General features: G+C 44.5%; 1 protein-coding gene across 9 annotated transcripts in view; it reads left to right on the forward strand.

Moving 5' to 3' along the window:
• Positions 1-322: 322 nt before the first annotated feature.
• The window catches only part of TNRC18 (trinucleotide repeat containing 18), an 87,198-nt gene continuing 63,965 nt past the window's right edge, over positions 323-23,555 (forward strand). For 5 of the 9 annotated variants that reach the window (XM_032767771.2, XM_032767773.2, XM_032767778.2 and 2 more), the window contains exons 1-2: positions 371-787; positions 2,806-3,137. In XM_032767771.2, coding sequence (XP_032623662.1) covers positions 2,933-3,137 — 205 coding nt within the window. In that variant the 5' untranslated portion in view covers positions 371-787; positions 2,806-2,932. Of the gene's footprint in view, positions 822-2,805; positions 3,138-23,555 lie in introns of all 9 variants that reach the window. The other 4 variants (XM_032767774.2, XM_032767772.2, XM_075069174.1 and 1 more) reach the window with 4 other exon arrangements.

Consider the following 23,555-nt stretch of genomic DNA (forward strand, 5'->3'; position numbering starts at 1 on the left):
TTCGCTAAATGCAACATTTTCACGAAATGGAGCGAAATGAAAAGAGCCGAGCTCCAGCTACAATCACCTTCTATTTTGATCAGTCAGCCCAGACTGGGGAAGGGGGCGGGGGAGGGCGAGGGCAGCCTTGAAACGGCCTCCAAAAATTCTCACCAGCAGTTTTGATCATTCAGCCCTGTTAGGGGAGCCTAGAAACCGGTCGAGTCCTTGGTCCGTAATTGGTTTTATAGGAATGGCTGAGGGCCAAAGTGTTTACATGCGGGTGAGTGGCAGTGCGAGCAGCCAATGGGAGACTTACTATGAAATTTTGGCTGGCCAGCTTGGAGGGGGGTGGGACGGGAGGAACAATGCTTGTTTCATTGCTAAAGAGGGTTTTTTTTTTTTTGTTTTTTTTTTTTAAGATCGAGCGAGAGGAACTTGAAAGGGGGTTTGTGTAATGTACCTTTTCCAATCGCGGGCTGTATATGGAGATTCTGAATTCTCTAAACCAGCGCTACCTGGATTTTATTAAAAAGCAGAGACCTCTGGAGCAGGAAAGCTGGATTTTAAAGGAAAGCAGAGAGCTCGGTGCCTGTGCTCCTTTTTCTTTCAGGGTGGAGGAGAGGGTGAGACCGACTTATGGACTAAAAGGACATTTTTATACCAAAAAAAGGCAAGGCGGGCAAAAAGTACTGTTCTAGCTTGGATCTAATTTCGGAGTCGGGAGGAAAGCAAAGGCAAAGAGCTGAAGAATGCCAAAGAAGAGAGTTGCATAGAGGAGAGAGGCGGATTCTTCGGGGCTGGAAAGGTAGAATTCTCCGAATTGATTGTTATTTGTTGCAGTAAGTTCACTAGGTTTTGTCTGCGTTTTTGGTGAATAGGTTTCCCATGGGATCCGCTCCCCCGTCATCCTCCAAAACCCTTCCCGTAGTCTAGTTCGCTTTGATTTCACCCCAGTTTCATTACTTAAAAGCCCCTCTCCTTTCTCCACCCCTTCCCCCGACACACACAAATCGAAATTAAAATTAAGGTTTCCAAAGCAACTCAACTTCTCCTTTGCTGCTACAGGCTTGGAAAGGAGGTAAGAGAGAGACATGTTATGGTTATGGGCTGTTTTTAATTAAAAGCAGGAATGCAGCCATTTTAACTGCGTTTAAGAGGAAGGAAAAGTAAGGTTTTGAAATTGGAAGAGATACATTAACCCCCCTCCAAAAAAAAGAAGCTAGAATCAAAAGGATCAGCTCAACTTGTCCATTTTGTCATAATGTTATTTTCATTCCACCGTAAAATAGACCATTAAGAGGAGGGCTTTTTTAAAAAAAAAAAAAAATATGCAGCAACACCCCCTGCTTAAAATGGAAAGCATGTAGCTAAGGATGTCCAGTATTTTTTTTTTTAAACATAAGTACATTTTTCATCTGGTAACCAGAGGAAGGAAAGAGCCACTGCTTAATAAAGTGTAACTAAAACCAGGCTAAAAATAAGAAACGAAGCTGGAAAGAAAACTCATGTTAAATGGCGTTTGAGTGTTCTGGGCAGTGGATTCCCTCTTTAAATTCTGTGTCGGTTAAAGAGGGGTAGAAATAATTGAAATTTATTTCTGATAATTCTGAGTATTTGCTTTCGAGAGAAAACATGGAATACATGAGACTTCTTCACTTGATCTGGGAACCAATGCTCACTAGACAGCTTGAGTACCCTTTAACACATATATATATATATAAGGGAATGATTGCATGGTATTGAAAATAAATATTTTTGGGGGGGGGCAGATTTAAAATATTCTGCTTCCCTCTACCGCCCGTTTTCCCTGAGTAAATTCTAGCTATCTTAACATTTTAACTGAAAGGTGATGAGTATTTACGAAGCAAAAGAGGGTTCTCGAATTAAGCATTTTTTTAATGACTAATTTCACTGGCAAACAAGCCTCGATTTAGAAAATATGTAAGAGTATTTATTCCTTAGTAAACCAGTAACTGAAAATGAAATTGAGGATAATACTGTTTCTAATAAGACTGTGCCAAGATGCAGTCCCATCTCTAGGTAATCTGCGAATTAAAATTATATCGTTGTTTTTTTAATCGTGTGTTCAGTAATAAATCCACTTTCACACAAAAGTGTGATTTTAAGTGGATTAAGGAACACCAGTTTAAAAGCCAAAAAATAATTTTAAAATCCCTAGCTGCGTGTACCTACTGCAGTCCTCAAGGGCTAAAAAGTTAAATATTAAATACTTTCCGGATAAGATAATGGGTAAATGTATAGTGGGACATTTTAATTTGTGGGAAGGGGAGGTTTCGCGGTTTTGGAACCCGAAGTTGGTGATTGTGGAGAAGAATATATACTGCGGTGGCTGGTTTCAACCAGATTCGCGGGGCAGGAGAGTCTGGAATGCTGGAGTTAGATTTTTATTATTTGTCAAAAATTATTTTAACCCGATCTGTCGGGGCTGGGTGAACTCCCTCTTGGTTTTTTGGGTGGGGGGCGCAGAGAGGAAGGTTCTTTTAATTAAACTGAATTCTCTCTGCTGTTGTTGCTTGGGAGAATCCGATTTTTTTGTTGCAACACTGAGGTCCTCTATCTGTCAAGCCCTCTCCTTGTCCCCTTGAAGGCGAGGAATTTTTTAAAATATGATTTATATCGGTTGTTTGGAGGGGGAAAAAAACAGCCCAACTTTTGGGTGAGCTGTGTATAAATCATTTAGCCTCCGTTTGCAAACAAAATGACTAATCGCGTGTGTGAGGTTTGGCTGTGAGGGTGAATTCACTGGAGGGACGGTAAACCCCCCGCCCCAGCCCCGTGTTTGTGTCTGTCTCTCCCCTGCAGGGCGCTCGCCTCGCCAGGACCCCAGCACCCCACCGCGCCATGGGACGCTTTCACACCTTAGTTTTAAAAAACATCTGAACTGGGGGGGGAGGGGGGGAGATAAAGTCAACTCGGAGTCCGCGAGTGGATGATGGATGGCAGAGATTTTGGGCTTCCCCGATCTTTTCCCCCTCCTCTGCTGTCCGGGCTGGCCATGGAGAGTCACCGAGTCGGACCCGCCAGCGCAGCCGGGCGCATCGCTCCATCCGCCGGCCACATGGCTGCGGGGCTCCCGGCCCCTCTGGCACCTGGAAAATACCTCGCATCGGGCATCAACATCCATTCCCACCCGGGTAAGGCGCTTTGCGGCCCCTCTGGCGGTGTATGATTTAAATCTCCGAGTCTGAGCTGGAAAGGAAAATCCCCCAGCTCCTTGCAGCGCCCGGGAAGGGTGGGTCCCGGTTCGGGGGCTCTAGCTCGCCCTGACGCGGGAAGAAATAGATCCGATCCCATTATTTTTCTCTCCCCAAAACGTTTCCTTTTCCCGAGGAGGAGGAAGGCTGGCGCGTGCGGTGGGAAGTCTAGGGAGGCATTTCAGTGTCTGGGGGGGCTTTTTACTTTCTCCCCCCTCGAAGAAACTGACCTGAAACGCGTTCCATGATCTTCTAAAATGTTCTCCCGGCTGATAACATTTTGTATTGAAACCTTTGAAACTTGTCTCGTGGTCTCTTTACTTTAAACAACCCCAAGATTTCTCCCACCTTCCTCGAGTCCTTGCCCCCCCCTTTATTTTTTTTAACTTGCTCGATTACACTTTCCCCCCAAAAAACTTTTTATATAAAACTGGGACAAGGGAGAAATCTTCGCTTTTTCCTGGTCCGGATTTTTGTTTAAACCAAAGGATTACCAGGTTTCTAGTCTAAATACTGCCTCTCCCAACATGTAACAATTCATCACATTTTTTTTAGCATCGGATTTAAATCTCCTGTCGGGAACAGGATTTAAAAAAAAAGTCTGAATCCTAATTTCAAGACAAGATCGCTCTCTGGTTTTCTTGTCTTGTAGATGATCATTTCAGTGACTGAGAATCTTGTTTAAAAAAACCCCCAAAACTACCAAACCTGTGCTTTTCAGCTGAATGGCAAAAGAGGTGCTAACGCAGGGGTGGGAGACAGGACGGGTTTGCACCCCCAGTTTCTAAGTAGGGCAGTTACAGAGTCGGAACACGCTTTGTTTTGCTAAAGTCTGTTTGTGTTAGCGCTTGAGAGCTCTCTCTGCTTTCATTCCCCAGCGTCTTCGTGGCGTCCTGGGAAGTTCGTTAAGTAAGGCAGGATTTTTGGGGGGGAGGAGGCAGGGGGATTCAACAACCTCGAAAGTAAATTGTTTAATAGACACCAGCTGGATTTTAAAAAGCAAGGAAACTGCCTGGGAGGAAAAGAGGAGAAAGACTTGCTCTTTGGGAATGCATCGCCTATAAATACCCCCAATGTACCGTATGAAGCCAACGTTGTTTAATTTTAGCAGCCTTATTTCTTTGATTGCATGGCGGAGGGGTGTGTGTACACACAAGGAATGCAAGCTAAGAATGTCAGCTCGAGCCTTCCTCTCTTTCCCCCTCCCTCAGTAATTTATTGTCCTGGTTTTGAGCTACAGCGGTAGTCGGTTGCTTTGGGGGTGAGTCAAGGCAGATGAAAAGTTTTAGTGTTCTCAGAAATTCCCTGCTCTCAAACCTCCCCTTATTCCTTGGAGGGAGAGTGGTCCGCATAGGGGAGGGAGTGGGGGAAGGGGAGGCAGTCAGAAATAACACAAACACACACACACCGCACTGTGAATCCCTGGGGCTAGCAGAATGTCCAACTTTTGCACATTAACTGAGGCTGCATTTTTTGTGGTTGTGTGTGTGACTCCGTTAAAAAGCTGAGTAGCTGGAAGTGTTTTTCTTTTTAAAACTGTAGATCGAAAACTGTGGTGTGAAGGGGTTTTTACGGTTTACGCTCCTTTAAAGAATCAATCCTTTACCAGCCTGATGGATGCAATTTCTAAAGTGCTTTGGGGCTATTTCTTATTAATACATAAAACCTACTCTCAAGTGCCTGCCTCTTTTAGATAGGGTTTTTTGTGTGTGTGTTTAAATTCTTATAAGTCAATATAGCTGGGAATCGGTCTGCACACGTGCCAGCCAACTGTTTATTTTTCTTTCATTGCACATTTTAAAATGTTGCTTTTTCAGCTACTTCGTGTTTGTGTTTGTGGACTGAAAGGCGGTTGCTTGCAGTCCAACACTCAAATATTTCTTCAATTTAAATTTCTTTTTTTCTGGGTGTGGAAAGGTGACTCTGAGTTTACTTTAGGCGTTGGTAGGGGACAAGCTTTGCAATAAAAAACCTGCTTTTCTCCACGGCCTCATGGAATGAATGACTTTGAAATTTACAAACCTGATTGCCAACATCTGCAAAGAAGGAAGCAGTCCAGCATCGAGGGAAAGATTTATTGGTTTTAGAATAGGTGGCACTGCCAATTTTCCAGGTGCTAAAACAAGAGGTGTAAAATGAAGAGCAATAAAACGAAGCACATGGGCAAACACCTCATTTTCCACCACCTCCTGGTAAGGCAAAATGTAATCTCTCTAAAATTGATCTCCCTGCCTAGACAAACAGGTTGAGCCTAGTGTACCAGTATTCAGTTTCCTTTATTTTTAAAAGCCATACAGACATGTAACTCTTTGCTAGCGAGGATGATTGCAATTGCCTTTCCAACTTGTATTAATAGAAGCTCCCCTTGCGTGGGCTATCTCATGAAATAATTGCTTGATGTTTACTCCGTTTTCCTCTGGCTGATCCCAGAAGCGTCTATAAATCTTGTGGCTCTGAGGTGCAAACACTGTCCTTTGAAAGAGGGTTCAGGTAGAACGTCCCTTGGGGCTGGTAAGCCAGTGGAGGGATCTGGTCCTTATTTAAAGGAATTTAATCTTCTCTTTTCCTCAAATTCGGATTTGCCACCTAAGCCACTTCCAAGATAACTCCCTCATCAGCCTTCCACAATCGGTTTCCCTGCACTCCCTCACCAACTCTCTACCCTCTATTACTGTTAACAAAGCTCTCTCGTCCAGGTTGGCTACAGTAGGGAGTGGTAATTCCCAGACAGGCTAAATTGCATTAAAAAGATATGTACAATTAACAGTTTAAACTTCCATTATGCCGTGGCAGTTGGTAGACAGGGATATTTTACGGCTTTAACAATTTCATTTTAAATGATGATTGCTTCCTGCTATTTAGAGCCTTTTCTTTTTTTTTTTTTTTTTTTTTTTTTTTAGGCTGTCATTTTAAGGTGTTGAATGAGGGAGGGGTAGCATTTTAACAGAGCATCTTAAAACCAGTCAATGAATAATGGAGGGCTAAAGAAAGTGACTGCTGAATCCCTCCCCAAGTCATCTTAAACTCAATTCATCCCTTTAAAAATAGCGTAATTTACCATACTTCCAGATCTAGTCCTTTTAGCCCGCTGATTTAAAAATTCTTTGCTGTGTAGCCTTTCTTCGCTAGAAAACACGGATCTGAAGGACCCTGTGCTCTGGCTCAGCAGAGAGTTGCTGGCAGCTGTCTCTTCTCTTATGTATGCATTTTTCATGTGAATTTGCCAATAATCCTAATCCATTGAAGATTTTTTGGGGGGAAGTGGGGACAGAAGTCTACTGTCTGATGCAGTACAGTGTGGGTTGTTGCAGTTATGGGGAGGGGATACTTACTAGGTAGGGGCAGTGAGAAGGTAGGTCTGGCTTCTCTGCCATCTCAGACCTGGGGCTGGCAACAAGCAGTTCCTAGGGGTTCTGCATGTCTTTGATTTTTGGCTTGTTGGAGATAGGCAGATCATTCGTGTGACTTTTGGGTGGCAGAGGACAGGATGTCCATGCCAGCCAGGAGGTAGCGTGATGCCTTCCTAAGGATCCTGCTAAATGTCCATGAAAAGAGTTAGGAAGGTGACGTTATGTGATGGGATCTCATCCACAGCAGCAAAGGAGTTTGGCAAGAAAGAGGAGGTGTCCTTTAAATAAAAGAGAAGGTAATTGCCATCAATGATGCCAGATTGCAGAGTCCATTAATACGCTAGCTTTTCATCTCTGGAGACCTGGGTTCAAAATCTAGTGGGTTATTATTGGTTTTTGCCCTAGGTCACAAGTGAAATGAGTTTAGTGGTCTTGGCTTAATCCACAGAGCAATTTTAGTTCCAGCACAAAACCCAGAGTTAGTGTGTTACTGTTGGTAATCTCAGCATAGGAAAAGTCTGAGACTGAACAGCACGGGCCGATGCAGGGCCATGTTGAGAGAAACTTGCCCAGCACCTGACTATACCAAAATGTACCAACCTCCCTGAAAAACAAAACAAAAACCTGCTTTTCCCCCAGTGTTAGCATTATTATTTTGTATATCTGATGAATGGTCTTTGTAGGTATTGCTACATTCTGGTCTGAGGAACTCGATTTTCTAGCGTGTTCCACTAAGGCTTCCTTAATCCACAAAAAGGGACTTAAATCTTAATGGCAAGAGAAGTTCAATATTAAATAAAACTTGCAAGCTTGCCAGCCAAAGAAAAAGGGCCCAGATTGAGGGAAGAGATGCTTTTATATTTCCTCGTTAAGTATCTGTGTCCAGATGTAGGAAGTGTGAGAATTTTAAAATGGATCGGAAACTGATCCTATGTGCACCATTGCAGCGATTGGCAAGAAAGTCTGTTGCACGTATTTACTGAGTATAAGACTTGGGCCTGCATAAAATTGATAATTTTTGCCAGCATAGCTACATTGGTTAGGAGCGTGGGTTAAACCCCCCCCCCAAAACCTCTCATCTGATATAGCCGGGCCAGCAAAAGCCCCACGGAACTGCAGTTATACTGGCAAAAGTGCAGTTTTGCTGATATAAGCTGTGTCCATATAAAGAGTGCTTTGCTGGCGTAGCATCTGTTACAAATGCAGACCTGGCCTGTAGTCTTCTCTGTCTGTAAACTGCCTATCACACTGTTTAGTGCGAGACAAATGGTAAGAAATAATAACCTGTAACCTCTATGCCAGCCTGCCGCAAGCTAGGATTGGAATGTGAACTCTAAAGTTATCCAGTGCTGTAAAGTCAACTGATCAGCTTAGTGGTTCAGCACAGGTATTTTTGTAATTATGATACGTTCTGGGAAAATTTCATTGTGTTCAATGGGGAAAATTTCATTGTGTTCAATGGTCCTTGAAATCACACTTCCCCTCTGGGTAGCCTGGTGGGTCTGGTACTGTGAAGTGCTGGCTTGTAGTGTAAAACAAGAAGGAATGTTAGCTGACTAGAGACCTGCCAGAGGTTGTATTACTCCCTCACATGCCCCTCCCTTGTCTAAACTAGGCATTTTTGACATAAACTTACCAGTGCAGTCCCCCCAATAGCAGTGGTGGAGAGAGGCACTTGTGCAAAAAGAGCTCCAGATCACCATGATCTAGATCCACGCTGAACGGGGTTCATGCTCGAACCAGTCATGTGCTGCCCTCGCTGCTAAACCCAGGGTTGCGAGTTCAATCCTTGAGGGGGCATTTAGGGAGCTGGGACAAAAATTGGGGATTAGTCCTGCTTTGAGCAGGGGGCAGGATTAGGTGACCTCCTGATGTCCCTTCCAACAGTGACAGTTCTGTATCTATTCACCCCAAAGGGAAGTTGTGAATATGGTAGTTAGGCCATGTATTTTGTCCCCTAGTAGGCTTTTTAGAAATATTTAGAGCATACATTGGTAAATTACGGTGCAAGAAGAATAACTGTTTTGTACCTAAGAAGGACGGGAAGGGATTGAGATTCCCTGACCTTCCTTCCCTCCACTACCAATTTTTCCACTAACTTAAACTGAGATAACTTCAAAGCTTGCAAAGCCAGAGAATGTGAAGAATTGGCTTCTCTGTTCCTGCACTAGTCTTCATTTCTGTGACTGTCCCGTGGGTGCAGCACTTCTTCCAGTGCAGTGACCCTGGTGACAGTCATTGTGAAACCAAGTCTACATGAAAGAGACTTGAACTGATGTAACAAACACCAGTACAGAACACTAGTGGGACCCCTCCTGTAGGTGCAACAGTCTTGTTTTTTAAACTACACGTGTAGTTTTCCCAGGGCAAATTGACCTGTTCTAGACCATCTGCATAGAAAGGGCACCAGCATGTATGTCACTGTGTTATCTAAACCTGTTCACACCAACTCCAGGTGTTGCTGGTGACCCCCTGATCCCTGTCAACATCATTGCAACTACCACTGGAGTTCTTGTTGGTTTATAATTATAATAGCGGTTATTTAAGGAAATTAATTTAAGGTTCCTCCAACAATATTAACATAGCATGTTGCACTTTGTGGCTTGGTCTGGACTAGCATTTAAAGGTGTGATGGTAGAATTAGCTAGCTAATGGGATCCAACACCTAGCTCTAGTCAAGACAAGTTGTGCCTGAGCAAATACTAAACTTGTCCAGTTACAGCCTGGGTGCTCCACGCTCCAAATTTTGACTTGCCTAGTTTGGCAGGTGCTGAAGTACAATTTGCAGAGTTTTTTGTCCAGTTTTAGGAGGTGTTAGCTAGCTCAGTCTAACAATACAACCATGTGTTGGTTGTACCAGTGTCTGGCTTAAATGCATGGCTTAACCTAGCACTGTCATACAATGTGTACCCTAAAATATAAGGAATGTGTGAGCTTGCTGAGTTAATATTATTGTAAGAACCCTTGCGTTTTTGCTTTTATTTTAATTGTAAAACTTTAACTCAGTTTGGCCATGTATCTTTTTAATAAAAGAGGGTAGGATGCAAGGAGTGTGGGGGGGCAAATATCTGCACTTAATGATGGTAACATTTAAGGGGTCCCAATTAGATTGTAAAGTTCACACCTCACTGAGATGAATGAGATACGAGCAGAGAGAGAGAGAATCTTTTCTGCTATGGTTTGTCTGAAAACAGTGCTCTGAAGAGGTGGCTTGTCAGAGCAGCCTGTCATCTGTTTGCATAGTGATTGCTGCATCTTACCAATAGGGATGGGGGGCCCTTTAAAGAAATTCAGGCAGGTCTAGAATTGCAGGAATACTGCTCAGTGCAGTAAAATTTGCAGAGATCTTCCTAAGATCATCCAGCCCATAATTCTCATCCTCACCATTTTTCTCTTTTTTTCTGTTGTTGAGGCAGAATTAGGAGAGATTTTTGTTGTGTAGATTTCAATGCAACATTTAATATTTATTTTTAAGTGTATCAAAACTACCCTTTTATAAATTCTAACCCTCTGGTGCTGTGGCTGGATCTGTGTGGGCATGAGATTTTCTGCACCTAGCAATTGTGGGATCAAGACTCCTTGTGATTTTTCTCCAGTCTCCAGATTTTTCACCAGTACAAACCCCTTTTTACACTAAAAGAACAGGAGTACTTGTGTGACCTTAGAGACTAACAAATTTATTTGATGTTCAAATAAATTTGTTAGTCTCTAAGGTCACACAAGTACTCCTGTTCCTTTGGCGGATACAGACTAACACGGCTGCTACTCTGAAACCTTTTTACACTAGTACGTCACAAGTGCACTGGGGGAGTAAGAGTGGTGAAAAAAATCCCTAATGTAGACAAGCTTCCAAGGGCGGTGTAGCAGTGAAAGTTTGGCTCTCTTTCCTTAGTGTCACAAATGATCAGCTATTGCATATGCAGTATGCTTCTGTTTTCCTTTCCCACTGTTTTAGATGATGATTATGGGAAACAAAAGGTGATCATTTTGGTATCACTCTAAATCAGGGGCACATTGAGGAAAAAACTAGGAGATGAAGGATGATTCTAAACGGACATTGCTGGGGACCTGAAGAATTTTAGTATTTTCATGTGGCAAGAGTTGAAATGTTGATAAAAGATATAGGTGACCTTGGGAACAATTTTTATTACAAGCATCAGTAGTGGCCAAAAGAATCATTTTAAGGGAATTGGAAAATTGACAAACCGGCTGAAGATTGTGGGACTGGGACAATGAAATGAGTGATGTGGCAAGTCTGGAAGAGATATGGTGGTGTTAGAGAAATGACTGAGGGAGAATTTTAAGGAGATTTTGGACCTCCTTTCTAGATCTGTATGCCTGATACCTTCAAAAAGGGTCACAGTTCCATATATCTAGCCATCTTTTTTTATCCTGGTATGTTATTAAATGTTAGATACTATTTTTATTCTTGAGAGTTATATATTCTTACCTCCTGTGTACTACTGCTTTTCTCCTCCCCACTATGTTCTGTTCAGCCTCTTATCATTGGTCTTTAAGCTGAATTCCCCTTGGTTTTGAATGTACTTTTAATATATTTGGTTTTAATTGATTTTAATTATGAAAATCATTTAAATGTCAGACATGCTTGGCAGGTGAGGTTTGCATATATGCTTTGCATATATCTTCACTGCAGAAAAGAGTGTGTTCTTAACTCCACTTCGCCCAGTCAGGTTAAAACAGCAGTGAAGACCTGACAACTCAGCTTTTAATTTAGGTTAAAGTCTGTAGGGGAGCCTGCTGTTGAACTCATCTAGGTTAACTGAGTTGCCAGGTCTTTGCTGCCATTTTAACCTGCATTAGCTAAATTGGGTTAGCTAACCTGTGTTAAGAACTCCTTTTTTTTTTTTTTTTTGTGAAGAATATTACTCTGGTGAGTCACAATCAGTGGAATTTAAAGTCTGTGTGTGTGTAATAACTAGAAAGCATAACACATGGCATTCCCTCCATGTACTGTGTATGTACCATTATGTATTCTCTGTTTCATATCAGATTGTCTATGTCAATATACATTATGGAACGAATTAGGACATAGTGATCATGCGGCTTCTGACCTATAAGTCTATGAGCTAATCAAGTTCTATTCTATTCAAGGCGATAAACATCTGTGTGTGTTGTATTATCAGCCCCCCCCCCCCCCCCCCCCCGTTCTTGGTTTGGTGAAATACCAAAACACTTTTCTCCTTTTTATGTCGTAGCTACTATACACCACACATCATTCAATCCTGTGTTACACTCAGGGTTTCCTCACTATCCCACTGCACAGCAGAGCCTTCCATAATGAGATTAGTAGCACAAAGCAGCGATTTTCTCTTCTTTTAATGTTTTCTGGTTTGTGTGGATCGGAAATTCCTACTTCCATCAGACAGCTCTCTGTACACTTTTTGGACAAATTCTCACTCCCCTCACAAGACGTTTTGTGTTGGTAACAAGCATTGTAATACTCCCCCCCACCCCCTCCCCCACCGCCTTTGTTAAAGTTAGTTTTACCTTATTTTCTTCTCTAAATCTCTCCACATAACTGAACTGCCTCCATCTTGTCTGGCACAAGAAAGCTCTCTGCCTTTTCCTGGCCAGTTAAATATAGTTCTGAGAATAATAAAACCATCTCTTGTATCATTTAGACAAACGTTTCATGCCTATAGGTAGAAGTATAAGTGACATCCCGTAGATGACAATTCTCCACACAAGTAGCATCTGTTGCTGGGTGGCTGAACTTTGCAACGTCAGGGGCCGTGCTGGCAATTTGTCAAGAGCCCATGGGCTGTATTTTAATTTGAATATATATTTGCATAATTTACTAAGAATTAAGGCACACAACCATAATATTTGCTTATACTTTTATCTCCTTTGATCAGCGACTTAGAAAGCGCTTGTTTTGATTTCTTTTGCCAGTAGTAAAAACATGGCCATTTCCAGTTATGCCATCTTTCTAACGGCAGGGAGATGTAAGCAAAGGGCTACTTTTTAGGGGGGCAACTACTGAACATCCTTGATATGGGGTGACATTTCAAGCAGAATGGTGTAGTGTGTTTATTTCATTAAAGGGATGATTGGGAATGCCAGGGCAGGTGGTAGAAACAAGGTGCAAAGAGAAATAGGGATACAATTGCAGATGGTGCTGGTAGCAGGCGGAAAGGTTCTGCTCCCCAGAGTGATGAGACAAGGATGGGGTGGTGGAGTTTGAGAGGACAGGGAGAGCTGATGGCACTCACTGGAAGGTGTTGGGGAGAGGATGAAAGGGGGTAGAATTGTGGGGTCTGGTCATACCATTGTTGTTAATGGGGCTTTCTGCTTACAAATGGATGGCGTATTATGGCCCACCGGCAGAAGGTAATATGAGATTCAACCTGTCAAAAAGCTTATGGTACTCAATCTGGGGAGGGAGAGAACCATCCCAAACACAGAATAGGTGGGAGCGAGAGCCGTGGAAAGGCGTAGTGTTGCAAGAGACGTGGGATGCTAGTGAACTGTAAATAGAGAGGCATCCAACACAGACCAGAGAGGTGAGTAGTGCCTCTCGAAACCACCCTGGTGAGACAGCATTGAGAATTGCATGTGGCTTTCTGTGCACCTCCATCCCATGGGACGGACAGTTTGACTAAGGAGGAAAGATTAGAGGACTAAAATCTGAATAGCTTAGCTGAAAAAAACCCATCTGTGGGGACTGCAACTTTAGCATTTGGAGGGGTAAAGGCCCAAGGACAGAGACACATTCAGAATTGTTCAAAGAATAAGTGGGTTGAGATTAAGAGGAGAATTATTTAGGGCAAATACCAGGGAAGCTATCTTACAGATGTCATGGTCTATTCTGGTTTGCCTAAATTAGGGACAATATCAGTCCTTGGTATAGATCTCTGTATGTTTCAGGACCAGGGTAAAACACACCAGTGTAAGGCCATGCTTTACACCTGTATAGAGCATTTGCACTGGAGCTTGTATCCTATATCGGCACAGAAATCCCTAATATAGACAAGTCCATAGGTTGTTGACTAGTCTCACAGGAGAAGTGGTGGAAGCCACTTCAGTTGCAGATGACCTATATGAAGAGGACAAAGCAATGTAGGGAACATTGGCAGGAGAATGGGAGGCTTCTGTTCTCTCTGGCTTCTGCGATTTTAAGTGTTGGAGTTTAGGAAGACTGTAAAGGAGGAAGTGAGGGAAGCCGAGATGAGAGGAGGTAGAAAGCATGAAGGAGAATTGTGCATGAGCTAGTGGTCAAATACCACACGCCTGGCTTGTGTGAGCAGTCCCAATGAAATTATGAAGTCGAGGAGACTCCTCACGTGAGTAAGGCATGTGGTATTTGGCCTTATTCAGGTATTTTGAAGGAGACAGTAGAGAACTGGGAGATGGTGGAATCTTGATCTTGTCTAGTGTAGACAACCAGTTTAAATCAGCTTAGAAATCTAGCTCATTAAACCAGTACAAATGCCTCATCTGGATGCTCTTGAAGGGGTAGTGATAGTCCACATGAGTGTGTCCCATTTGAAGCGACACTGGAGTTAGGCTAGTTTAGGGGCAGAAAAAGCGATTCAGACACTTAGCTCTAAAGAGTCCATGTTGTGCCATCGTCTGGAAGTGGGGGTTAGTCAGCCCAGCTCTGTGCTGCCCCACTGCATCTAGCCATTAATATTCTTCCACCCCCTCTTGCTACCAGGGCTGGCTCTAGCGTTTTTGCTGCCTCAAGTGCAAAAAAAAAAAAAAGCCAACCTCCTGGAATGCAGCCCCTGAAATTGTGCCGCCCCAAGCACGTGCTTGGTTTCTTGGTGCCTAGAACGGGTCCTGCTGGCTACGCAAACTTATGGTTCCAGCTTTTTTGGGTAGGATGGTATTAAAACTACTCGAAAGCCCTTTATTACCACAGTGTCTGAGCACCTCACAGTCATTAGTGTGATGTAGGGAGGTACTGTTCCTAATTACAGTGGGAAACTGAGGCATAGTGTGGCTTGCTCCGTCTCATATTGGAAGTCTGTGGCCATGTAGGGAATGGAACCTGGATCTCCTGACTCCAGCTTAGGGCCTTCACCACTTGGCCATCCTTCCCCCCCTCTCATGGAATACTTCAGCGTGGAGTGGTTGATTTCAGAACTAGGCTTTCTTTGAGTCATTAGTTTATGGTTTGAGCACTCGGTGCCATTGCTACAGGAGAGAAATGGCTTGCAGAAGTCCAAATGAATTTAAAAGCTCTTAAGAAGGTGGGAGTAGCTTCCACCTATGAGAAGCTGTGCAGAGGTCTTCTCTTCTGCAGCCCTCTTGTTCAGTTTTGCTATCCCTCTGAATTCTGAAGTGTGTGACCTGGGGTCTGTTTATGGTCTGGGCCCCTCAATGGGACAGTGGTGGGGGCTCCTTTTGTGTGCCAGATCCAAAGACTCCCATTGATTTCAATGGGCTTTGGGGCCCTGATCCTGCAAAGACTGATGCACATGCTGGACTTTATGCACTGAGAGTAGCCCCATTGACTCCAAGTCTTTGTAGAGGTTCCTCACAGCCACGTTCTGTGTCTTCTCTGCTGTAAGAAAATTGCAAGTTTCACAGCTTAAATATAAGACATCCCACTCCACCCCACCCCATTTAAAGTGCCTGAGAATTGCAGTTGCTAAGGAGTCAAACTGGCAGCTCATTAGGAAGGGGATTTCTGATAATAGGGGCATTTTGGATATTGGGGGACATTTTGGTTCTGTTCCCAGCTCTGCCCTGACTGGCTGTGTGACCTTGGCCAAGCCTCTTTCATAGAATCATAGACTATCAGGGTTGGAAGGGACCTCAGGAGGTCATCTAGTCCAACCCCCTGCTCAAAGCAGGACCAATTCCCAACTAAATCATCCCAGCCAGGGCTTTGTCAAGCCGGGCCTTAAAAACCTCTAAGGAAGAAGAGGTTTTTTAGGTCTTTCTTTCCCTGTCCCTCAGTTTCCCTATATGTAAAATGATGCTGATTTCCCTTGTAAAGTGCTTTGAGGTCTGCTGTTGAAAAGCCCAATATCAGAGCTAGATACTATTCCTCTGAAAGCTTAGACACCAGGTTTAAAAATAAGCAATTGAGAAAGCCACGTCTACTGTAACTTTGAGTCATAGCTGCTCATGCCAGCTCTATCTGGCTTCTCCTTTTTTGTTGTTCTTTTGGCATGGTCCTTAGAGTCAAAACAAATCCAGATCCAGCTGCCACCTTATAACCTAATTTTAATGATGGGGTTTGGGTGTTTGTTGTTTTGGCTATGTACAATAATGGATACCTAAAACCTGCTAGGGGGAGGAGGAGATGGCACCTTCTGGTGCCACTTGTTGTTGGTATGTTTTGTTGCAGCCCCAGTAAGCAGGCTAGTTTGCATACTGAAAGTTCCTTGCCCGCAGGAGGACAGGAAACATCAATGGAGAAGATGCAGAAAGTATCTCCCATTTTGGGCCATGCTGATATTTTCACTGTTGTGGGTTTAGATACTATCTATATACTCAGAGCTGGTGAGCTAGGTGTCTCGCAGATGAGTCTGAAGATACAGTCCTTTCCCCTAAGAGCTTCCAGTCAAAGGAACTGGTGGACCCTGCACCTCTGTGGTGTCCTTTTTGGAGTGTGTCCTCAGTGCAGAGGTAACTGCGGATTGGAGTTCGGGCTGGTCTAGCCCAGGTGTGAACAACCACATTGCAAAGTTCTGTTTGCTCCCACTCAGCTGTGTCTACTGGTGCTGTACACGCTCGAGTGTGTCCCATGGAGGCATGTCCCATGGTTCCTAGCTCTGCAGTAAGCTGAGACATTCTCTGATTCTTTCTCCATGAATTGTGGGAGAACTTGTCTATTCTTCTGGTGGGAGGTGGGGTGGAAATTGTGGGAAGGCACTGAAGATCAATTACTTGAATGGCGTAGCTCAGTGGCTGTCAACCTTTCCAGACTACTGTACCCCCTTTCAGGAGTCTGGTTTTCACCTCATTTAAAAACTACTTGCTTACAAAATCAGACATGAAAATACAAAAGTGGCACAGCTCACTAGTACTGGAAAATTGCTCACTTTCTCATTTTTACCATATAATAAAATCAATCAATTGGAATATCAAGATCGTACTTAAATTTCAGTGTATAGTATATAGAGCAGTACAGGCAAGTCGTTGTCTGTATGAAATTTAGTTTGTACTGATTTCGCTAGTGCTTTTTTTTTTTTTTTTTGATAGCTTATTGTAAAACTAGGCAAATATCTAGATGAGTTGTACCCCCTGGAAGACCTCTGCGTACCCCCGGGGTACATGTACTGCTGGTTGAGAACCACTGGTGTAGCCTGTGTCCTCATTGCAAAGTGGATGGGTTTCCAGCCCAAATGTAAGCAGCACTTGGACTCTAGCTACACTGAGAGAGAGGATTTTGTGTGTGGATGGGAACGAGGCAATGCCCAAGTTAACTCTTTGGTGAAAACAAGCCTCTCAAATTCAGCATCACCTGTGCACATCAAGTTTGCAGGATCAGGGCCTGAATAGACAATGACAGATGAAGGCTGGAGGGATGCAACGCAGAGGAGAGTGATAAGATTACGCAAGAATATATTACAAAGCAAGAAAAGAGGAGAGCTCTCCCATAATTCACTGCAGATACAGCCCTGTTCAAAGAACTGCAGCAGAAAGGGAGGAGAGGGCAGATGGTATTTACCTTTCCGAACTCAGCTGCCTCCTCCGTTTTCCTTTCAGACACCCTGCTGTGAGTACTCAGGGTTGGCTAGTGCCCATCAGGCAGGAGTATTTCATTTCTCAATGGGAGGGGAGGAAGATAATGCTGCATAGTTTAATTTAACCTGCTGGTGACCTGGTCTGAAGTCATCATGTCTGAAAATAGACTCTGTTCTCCTCAGGGCATGGCTGATGACTCTGGGAAGGCTGGATTTGGCCTCTGAAGGCTGACTTAATTGTTGCTGCTAGAAACTTGGCACAGGTGATCTTGGGACCAACACCTGGGCCATCCCATAATAAACACGCCCCAAATGTTTGTAGCCTTTGCTGGGAAAAGGCAGCTAAGGTGGTGCTCCCTTTTTAATTAAAGGGACATTGTCACATAGTTTGGGTGCAGGGTTAGCCTACTTCAGCTGCACATTAAGTGGGTGGACAGGGCTCTGAACAATCAAATGAATTTGGTGCCGTGGGCTTTTCTTCCAATCTCTTTGCAATTTTGATTTTTAAAAAATATATCCTGGAACTAACGTGCCATTTGTTGATCACCTTGTTCACCCCTTCTCCTGCCCTGTGTCTGCCTGGTCCTTTTAAATTGTAAGCTCATCGGAACAGGGACTATGTGTTTGAACAGCACAATGAGGCTCTGTTGTCGGCTGGTCCTTAGGCACTACTATAATAAACATGATTGGTGATTATTGATTAGCATGAATGATTATTCTAATGAACTGTGGGCCAAGTCACTCACTGCCATCTACTCCTGGTGGCAATGGCAAAGTCTGAGGACGAATGCGTGCATGTGTACAGCTTTTCTTTGCTGGGAAAATAAACTGTGCTAGAAAATATGTTAACTAGCGTGAGGTCAAATAGCTCTTGGCCCTTCGTGTGGACAGAAACTGATCCTCATTAACCCCCAGGCCTTTTCCTTCTCCATGCAGCAAAGCTGTTCCGAACAGCGGCTTTAGCCTTGATGCTGCAGAGGGCACTGCTCTGCTGGGGAAATGGTAGGTGAACCTACATCACAACAGATTCCTGGGGCTGCCCCCCAAACCTGACTGTGGGGATGTGCAGTGAACCTCCTAGGGCTTGGGCACCCAGAAGCTGTGACTCTTCCTCAAACTTGTCAACTGCAAGCATGGATTCCACTGCCTTTGGGCCTTCTGTGGGTGTAGAGGAAAGGGTGGGCTTTGCCCTGGGTTGAGCAGGAAATAACAGGCAGGTTTTTAAAAAGTGTTTAATTTTTTAGTGATGCTGCAGACATACAGATAGTAGTGTCAGCATGAGATCTCTACCTGTCTGGGTGCTTGTATGGCAGCATGGTCTAGTGGTTAAAGCATTGCTGTGGGCTAAGGAGACCAGGGTTCTGTTCCCATCTGAGCCTGTTGGGTGACTTTAGGCAAGTCACCTCCCTGCTCTATACTTCAGTTTCCCTATCTGTAACATGGGGATAGTGACAGTGGCATTCTTTTTAAAACACTGTGAGATCTACTGATGAAAAGCACTGTGCCAAGCTAGGTATTAAAGGTTCTTGAGGCAGGCACTAGCTTTTTGTTCTGTGTCTGTACAGCTCCAAGCACAGTGGGGTCCTGGTCTGTGACTAGGTCTCCTAGACTCCGTGTAACAAATAATAATGAGGTACTGTACTCTCTGAGGTACATGGCCCATCTTTAAAGGGGATCTGCTGAAGGATCATCTCAAAAGTTAAATCCCATGCACAGCTGTTTGGTTTACTTTCATGTCCACTCACCATCAGAGTCTGCTTAGCTCTGCAGATAGGGTTTGGTGGCTGATTGTTACTGCAGCCTCAGCAGAGGGAAGAAGGCACCAGAGGATAGAAATAATAGATCACAGAAATTCAGATTAGAGAGGTGGAAAAGATCAGGTAGGTCCCCTCTGTCTAAATCTTGCTGCTAGTGTAGGATTCTCCTTGAATATATTGTTCTGGCAGGTGTCAGTAGGTGGTGCTGTTACACATAGTTTTCTCAGGGCCCCCCTCTCCCCTCCCACCCCCTGGTGTGTCTGAGCAAAAATATGTTCAGTCTTGGGAAGACATATGGTTGTGGTGTTACTAGATCCAGTGGCCTATGGCATGGGAGCAGTGAGACCAGCAGAAGAGTTTTGCTCTTTGCCTTTAGCTCTGATTAGAGTCGCTTCTTGAGGCTGATTTGCTCTCTGAGAACTTGGGCGTTGGTGTTAGGCTGAAATTCCTGGGAGAAGAGATTGCCCTGCATGCTGTTTGACCACTTCTCTTCCAGGATTGGTACATTTTTGTGTATATATAAATAAAACAAGTTACACTTTAGAATATAATCAGGCTCCACTTCCTTGATTTCTCGTCCAGTTGGGAAGCCAACCTGCAAGGCCTTGGACATACGCTACTGCTTGGCAGAAGGGTGACACTGGTGTCAGGAATCGAAGCAACAATATTCAGACTAAAATGTGAATTGCCTTAATTTTATCCCATTAGCTCTAGGGCCATTCTCAAAATTCCCTTCTCCCTTGGAAGGTTTCTGTTTTCCTGATACTTGCAGAGAGTTGTCACTAGCTATATAGTCCATGCATCCTTAAGTGAATCTTTTAAAATTCCATCCCTCGCTATGCATTTGGCTAGAAGGATGTTCAGCAAAGAAGAACATTCAGCACATAAAAGCTTTCCCTTCCAGTCCCACCAAATCTTTGAGAATCATGGCATGTCTGAAAGAATAGGAACGCATTTGAACAACCATTAGTTGGTTCAGTGTTCCAGCAGCGTTCTCTGTAATCGGTGACATCTGGTGTAGTGGTTGTGACTTTAATTTATTTTTTATTGTTTGCGCTGGATGCATCTCTTTGCACATGGAACCTTGGCGCATAAGGAGAGAATAAATGTTATTTGGTGTATGGGGTTTTTGCATTTGAAGTCCTATATAAGAATGGGTCTTATGTAAAGAAATCTTTCTTGCTATTGGTGTGCGTCCTTGGGCACCCCCTTGTGGTTTTTCAGAGCAAGGCTGTGGCAGGCTGGACCTAAATTCAAGGCAAGGCCTCTGGATTCTGCAGCACTCCGGTGGAAATTCTGGGACAGTTAGGATTAAATAAAAATAGAAGGTCTTGTTGAATTAAATACGAGATTGAAGGATGCAGTCAGCTCAGTAACCCCAAGGCTATTTAAACTAAACTGTGAAGTTGTCAGGGGAGAAGCTGGAAGTTTGAGCTCTGAGATAGGAGACAATTGGGGCATTGGGCACTTGGAAAGGTTTTGTAGATGAATTGGGATTGTGAGCTAGATTCTTTTTGGGCTTGTCTACACGTAGAATTATTCCAGAATAAGAACATCAACACATGGAGTTAATCAGAAATAGTTTATCTGCTTTAAATTCATCCCCTACTTTGTATGGGATTAATTTGCATGAATAGACAAGTCCTAACTAGATAATTTTAGCAAAATCATCAGGAATGAGATTGTCAGTGTCAACAATTGACTTTATCATCTTTATATTTTAGAGTTAACATCCAACTGAGATGAATGTGGGTGGTTCACACCTCTTTGAGCTATTGTTTCAGGCTGTTGGCACACTCAGTGCAGTATGCGATTTGGCCACTAGATGCCTCCATGCTGCATAGAGTTCTAGACAGTGTGTGGTCTCTGGCAAACAAAGGAGACAAGGTTGAAGCTCAAGCTTGTTTGTGTCTGTGGTTTGTCATTTTTCAAAGAGGACCGTGACACTCGGGAGACCCCACTTAACCACGTTTCACGTATTCAAGGTTTTCTTCACAACCATAAAGACTAGTCACTCCCCCCCACCCCACCCCCCCCCAAAAAAGAAAGAAAAAAGCTGAGATTTTGCAGCCAAGGGTGAATTTTTAAAGCTGAAGAAGAACTAGGTGAAAGAAAACCCGCTGATCCCAGGACTTTGGAATAAGATTTCTATTGCAGTCATCCATAGCAAGCTTCGCTGAGAGCGCAAACAGGCTTTGTCAGGGTCTTTAGGCTCACAAAGCTGCAGGGATGAGGAGAAACAGTTCAAGCTGCTGATTGTTTGCCATGGAGGAAGGGAGTGTTTTGTAGGAGCAGCCACTTTACAATCACTGGGCTCTGTCGGTTGGCATAAGTCTTGTGCCCCTGTCAACAATGGGCATTAATCAGTCATCTGGTTCTCTCGCCCTCCTCTGCTGCCCCTGAATGTGCCTCCATGGGATTGGCTGTTAGCCACTAAGTGTGATGCCATTGTTGGCTACATGAGCATCATAGGCAAAAGGAATCTGATCAATCAAAGCAACAAAGCATCTTTCAGATGCTGGCTTTGTCAGCCACTTTGTGGTTTGGAAAGAGAGTTGGGGGACGGCAGCCGGGAAATTCTGTCATACTAAATTGAAACCTTTGCTGTCTATTTCATGGCTCCCAAAAGGAGGCCAGAGTGCCCATCTCCAATCCAGATTGCTAGCCTTAGAATTATGCCCCAATTCCTCTTTTGGGGCCAAAGAGAGTCTAGGGAATTGGCTCACAGCTGGCATGAGATACTGACAGCTCCCACTGCCTGTGGAGTAAACTGAGAAACTGAGGCAGGAAGGCTAGGTCAGGGGATGAGTCTTGGGACGTTAGTTAAAACTCTTGCTTCCTACAGAAAAGGAGGAGCGAGACAAAAGTCAGACTGAGAGTGTTGTAAATCTGGAGCGGCTCACGGAAAGCCATCCACTACCAAAGAGATTTACTGGCAACTCAAGTAATTGGGCCACTGAGCAAGGAGAGGCAGCTGAGTGTTTCTAGCTTGCAAGTTCTCAGTGCAGATGCAGGCGCTGATAGACCCGCCCCGAGCCTGCCCCAGTCTTCTCTTTCCTTGACCTGTGTCCAAACGGCTGGCTGCGGGCAGAATGGAGAACTGAAGAATGGGGAAGTGGTGGTGAGTTGGAAGGTACAGAAGCCCTCCGCAGATTGCAGGGAGGCTGGTTCAGCTGTTTTTAATTTCCTGGGTTGCTCAATTAGGCCTTCACCAAGGCCATGGAATGTTAGGTCCCAGTTCCATCCTGCCTGAGAAGCACATGTTGATGCCTGGCTTGGCTGCTTTTTCTCCTCCCGCTCCTCGTTTGCTCCTGTCTTCATGTTCCCTCCAAGGACCCTCTTCTTGGCCCAGGCCTCACAGCTAGCTTCTTGCATGTTAGGATCCCTTCTTTACACTAACAGAATCTTTCCTTTTAGGGGAGCAATAGTCTGCTGGGTAAAGCCTAGGCTTTGGGAGAGCTGCGTTGTCATCCCAATTCTGCCATGGGCTTCCCTATGGGACCTTGGGCAAGGCCTGACTACTACTTCTGGGGATGCTCCACACTTGTGGAAATCAGACCCTTAACCACTTGCGTTCCGTTTCTGTATCTGTAAAATGGGCATCACACTCTAATGAACTGGCTAATGTGCTTGTGCGTATGCACACATCACTGCCCTGACGGGAGGGAATCAGACACTGCTCAGCTGGTTATCGGAGGCACCATTCTGCTAGTGGTGAATGGCAATTCTCACTGAGGCCATGAGGATCTGGGTTCTCTTCGTGTTTTCACTGCCATGCCATGGTGTCTGTAGTGATGAGTCTGTAGTCCTCCGTGGCCACGGGTTTGTTACCATATGTGGCCACATCAAGAGCCTCAAAAGGGAGGTGCCGTACTAGTGCACAGCAGACTTCTAGCTGTGGTACTTATGTGGCCCCCATTGTCAGTCTCTGACCACCTCCCAGTCTATAAGGCCTCTATTCTCCCAGCAGCTCAGTGAGGTAGGGCCGTGCTGTAGCCCTGTTATCCCCGTGTCCCAGGTGAGGAACTGAACCCAGGTCAGGGGCTAGCATTCCTACCCACCTGATCATTCTTCCTCTCCTCCTCAATGTCAATGGTGTGTCTGGCTTCCCCTCCCACTAGGGAACCAGCACAGTATCACGGGAGTCTCATTAGTGGTGTCAGTTGTGGGGCGAGAAGGCTGGAGCTTTTATGTAGCAAAAACCTGATTTTTGTTGTCCACGGAATCCCCCTCTGCCTTTCCCTAGACTTTGGGCGTACGAGGCTCAGGGGTATCTGCGGTGGGTCACCGGGGGAGAGTGTTGTAAGAAGTCACTGCATAGCATTCAGCAAGGGATAACTGATGCAGAAGTACTTGCAGAGCATGCTGGGTAACAAAGCCACCTCTCCACCCACTGACTAAGGGACTTGCTGTTTCCATACCATGGCAGGTGAAGACAATAGTCCATACTGAGCAAGATGAATTTTTAAAAGGCCTAGGTCCAGACTCCCCAGTGTATTCGAGGCAGGAGTCCATGCAGGGCTGTTAACTTGCACCAGCTCATCAGGTGGCGATTTGGTGGCAAAGGGACGAAAGCTCAAAGCACCA

This window comes from Chelonoidis abingdonii, chromosome 9 (genome assembly GCF_003597395.2).
Source record: "Chelonoidis abingdonii isolate Lonesome George chromosome 9, CheloAbing_2.0, whole genome shotgun sequence".
Lineage (NCBI taxonomy): Eukaryota > Metazoa > Chordata > Testudines > Testudinidae > Chelonoidis > Chelonoidis abingdonii.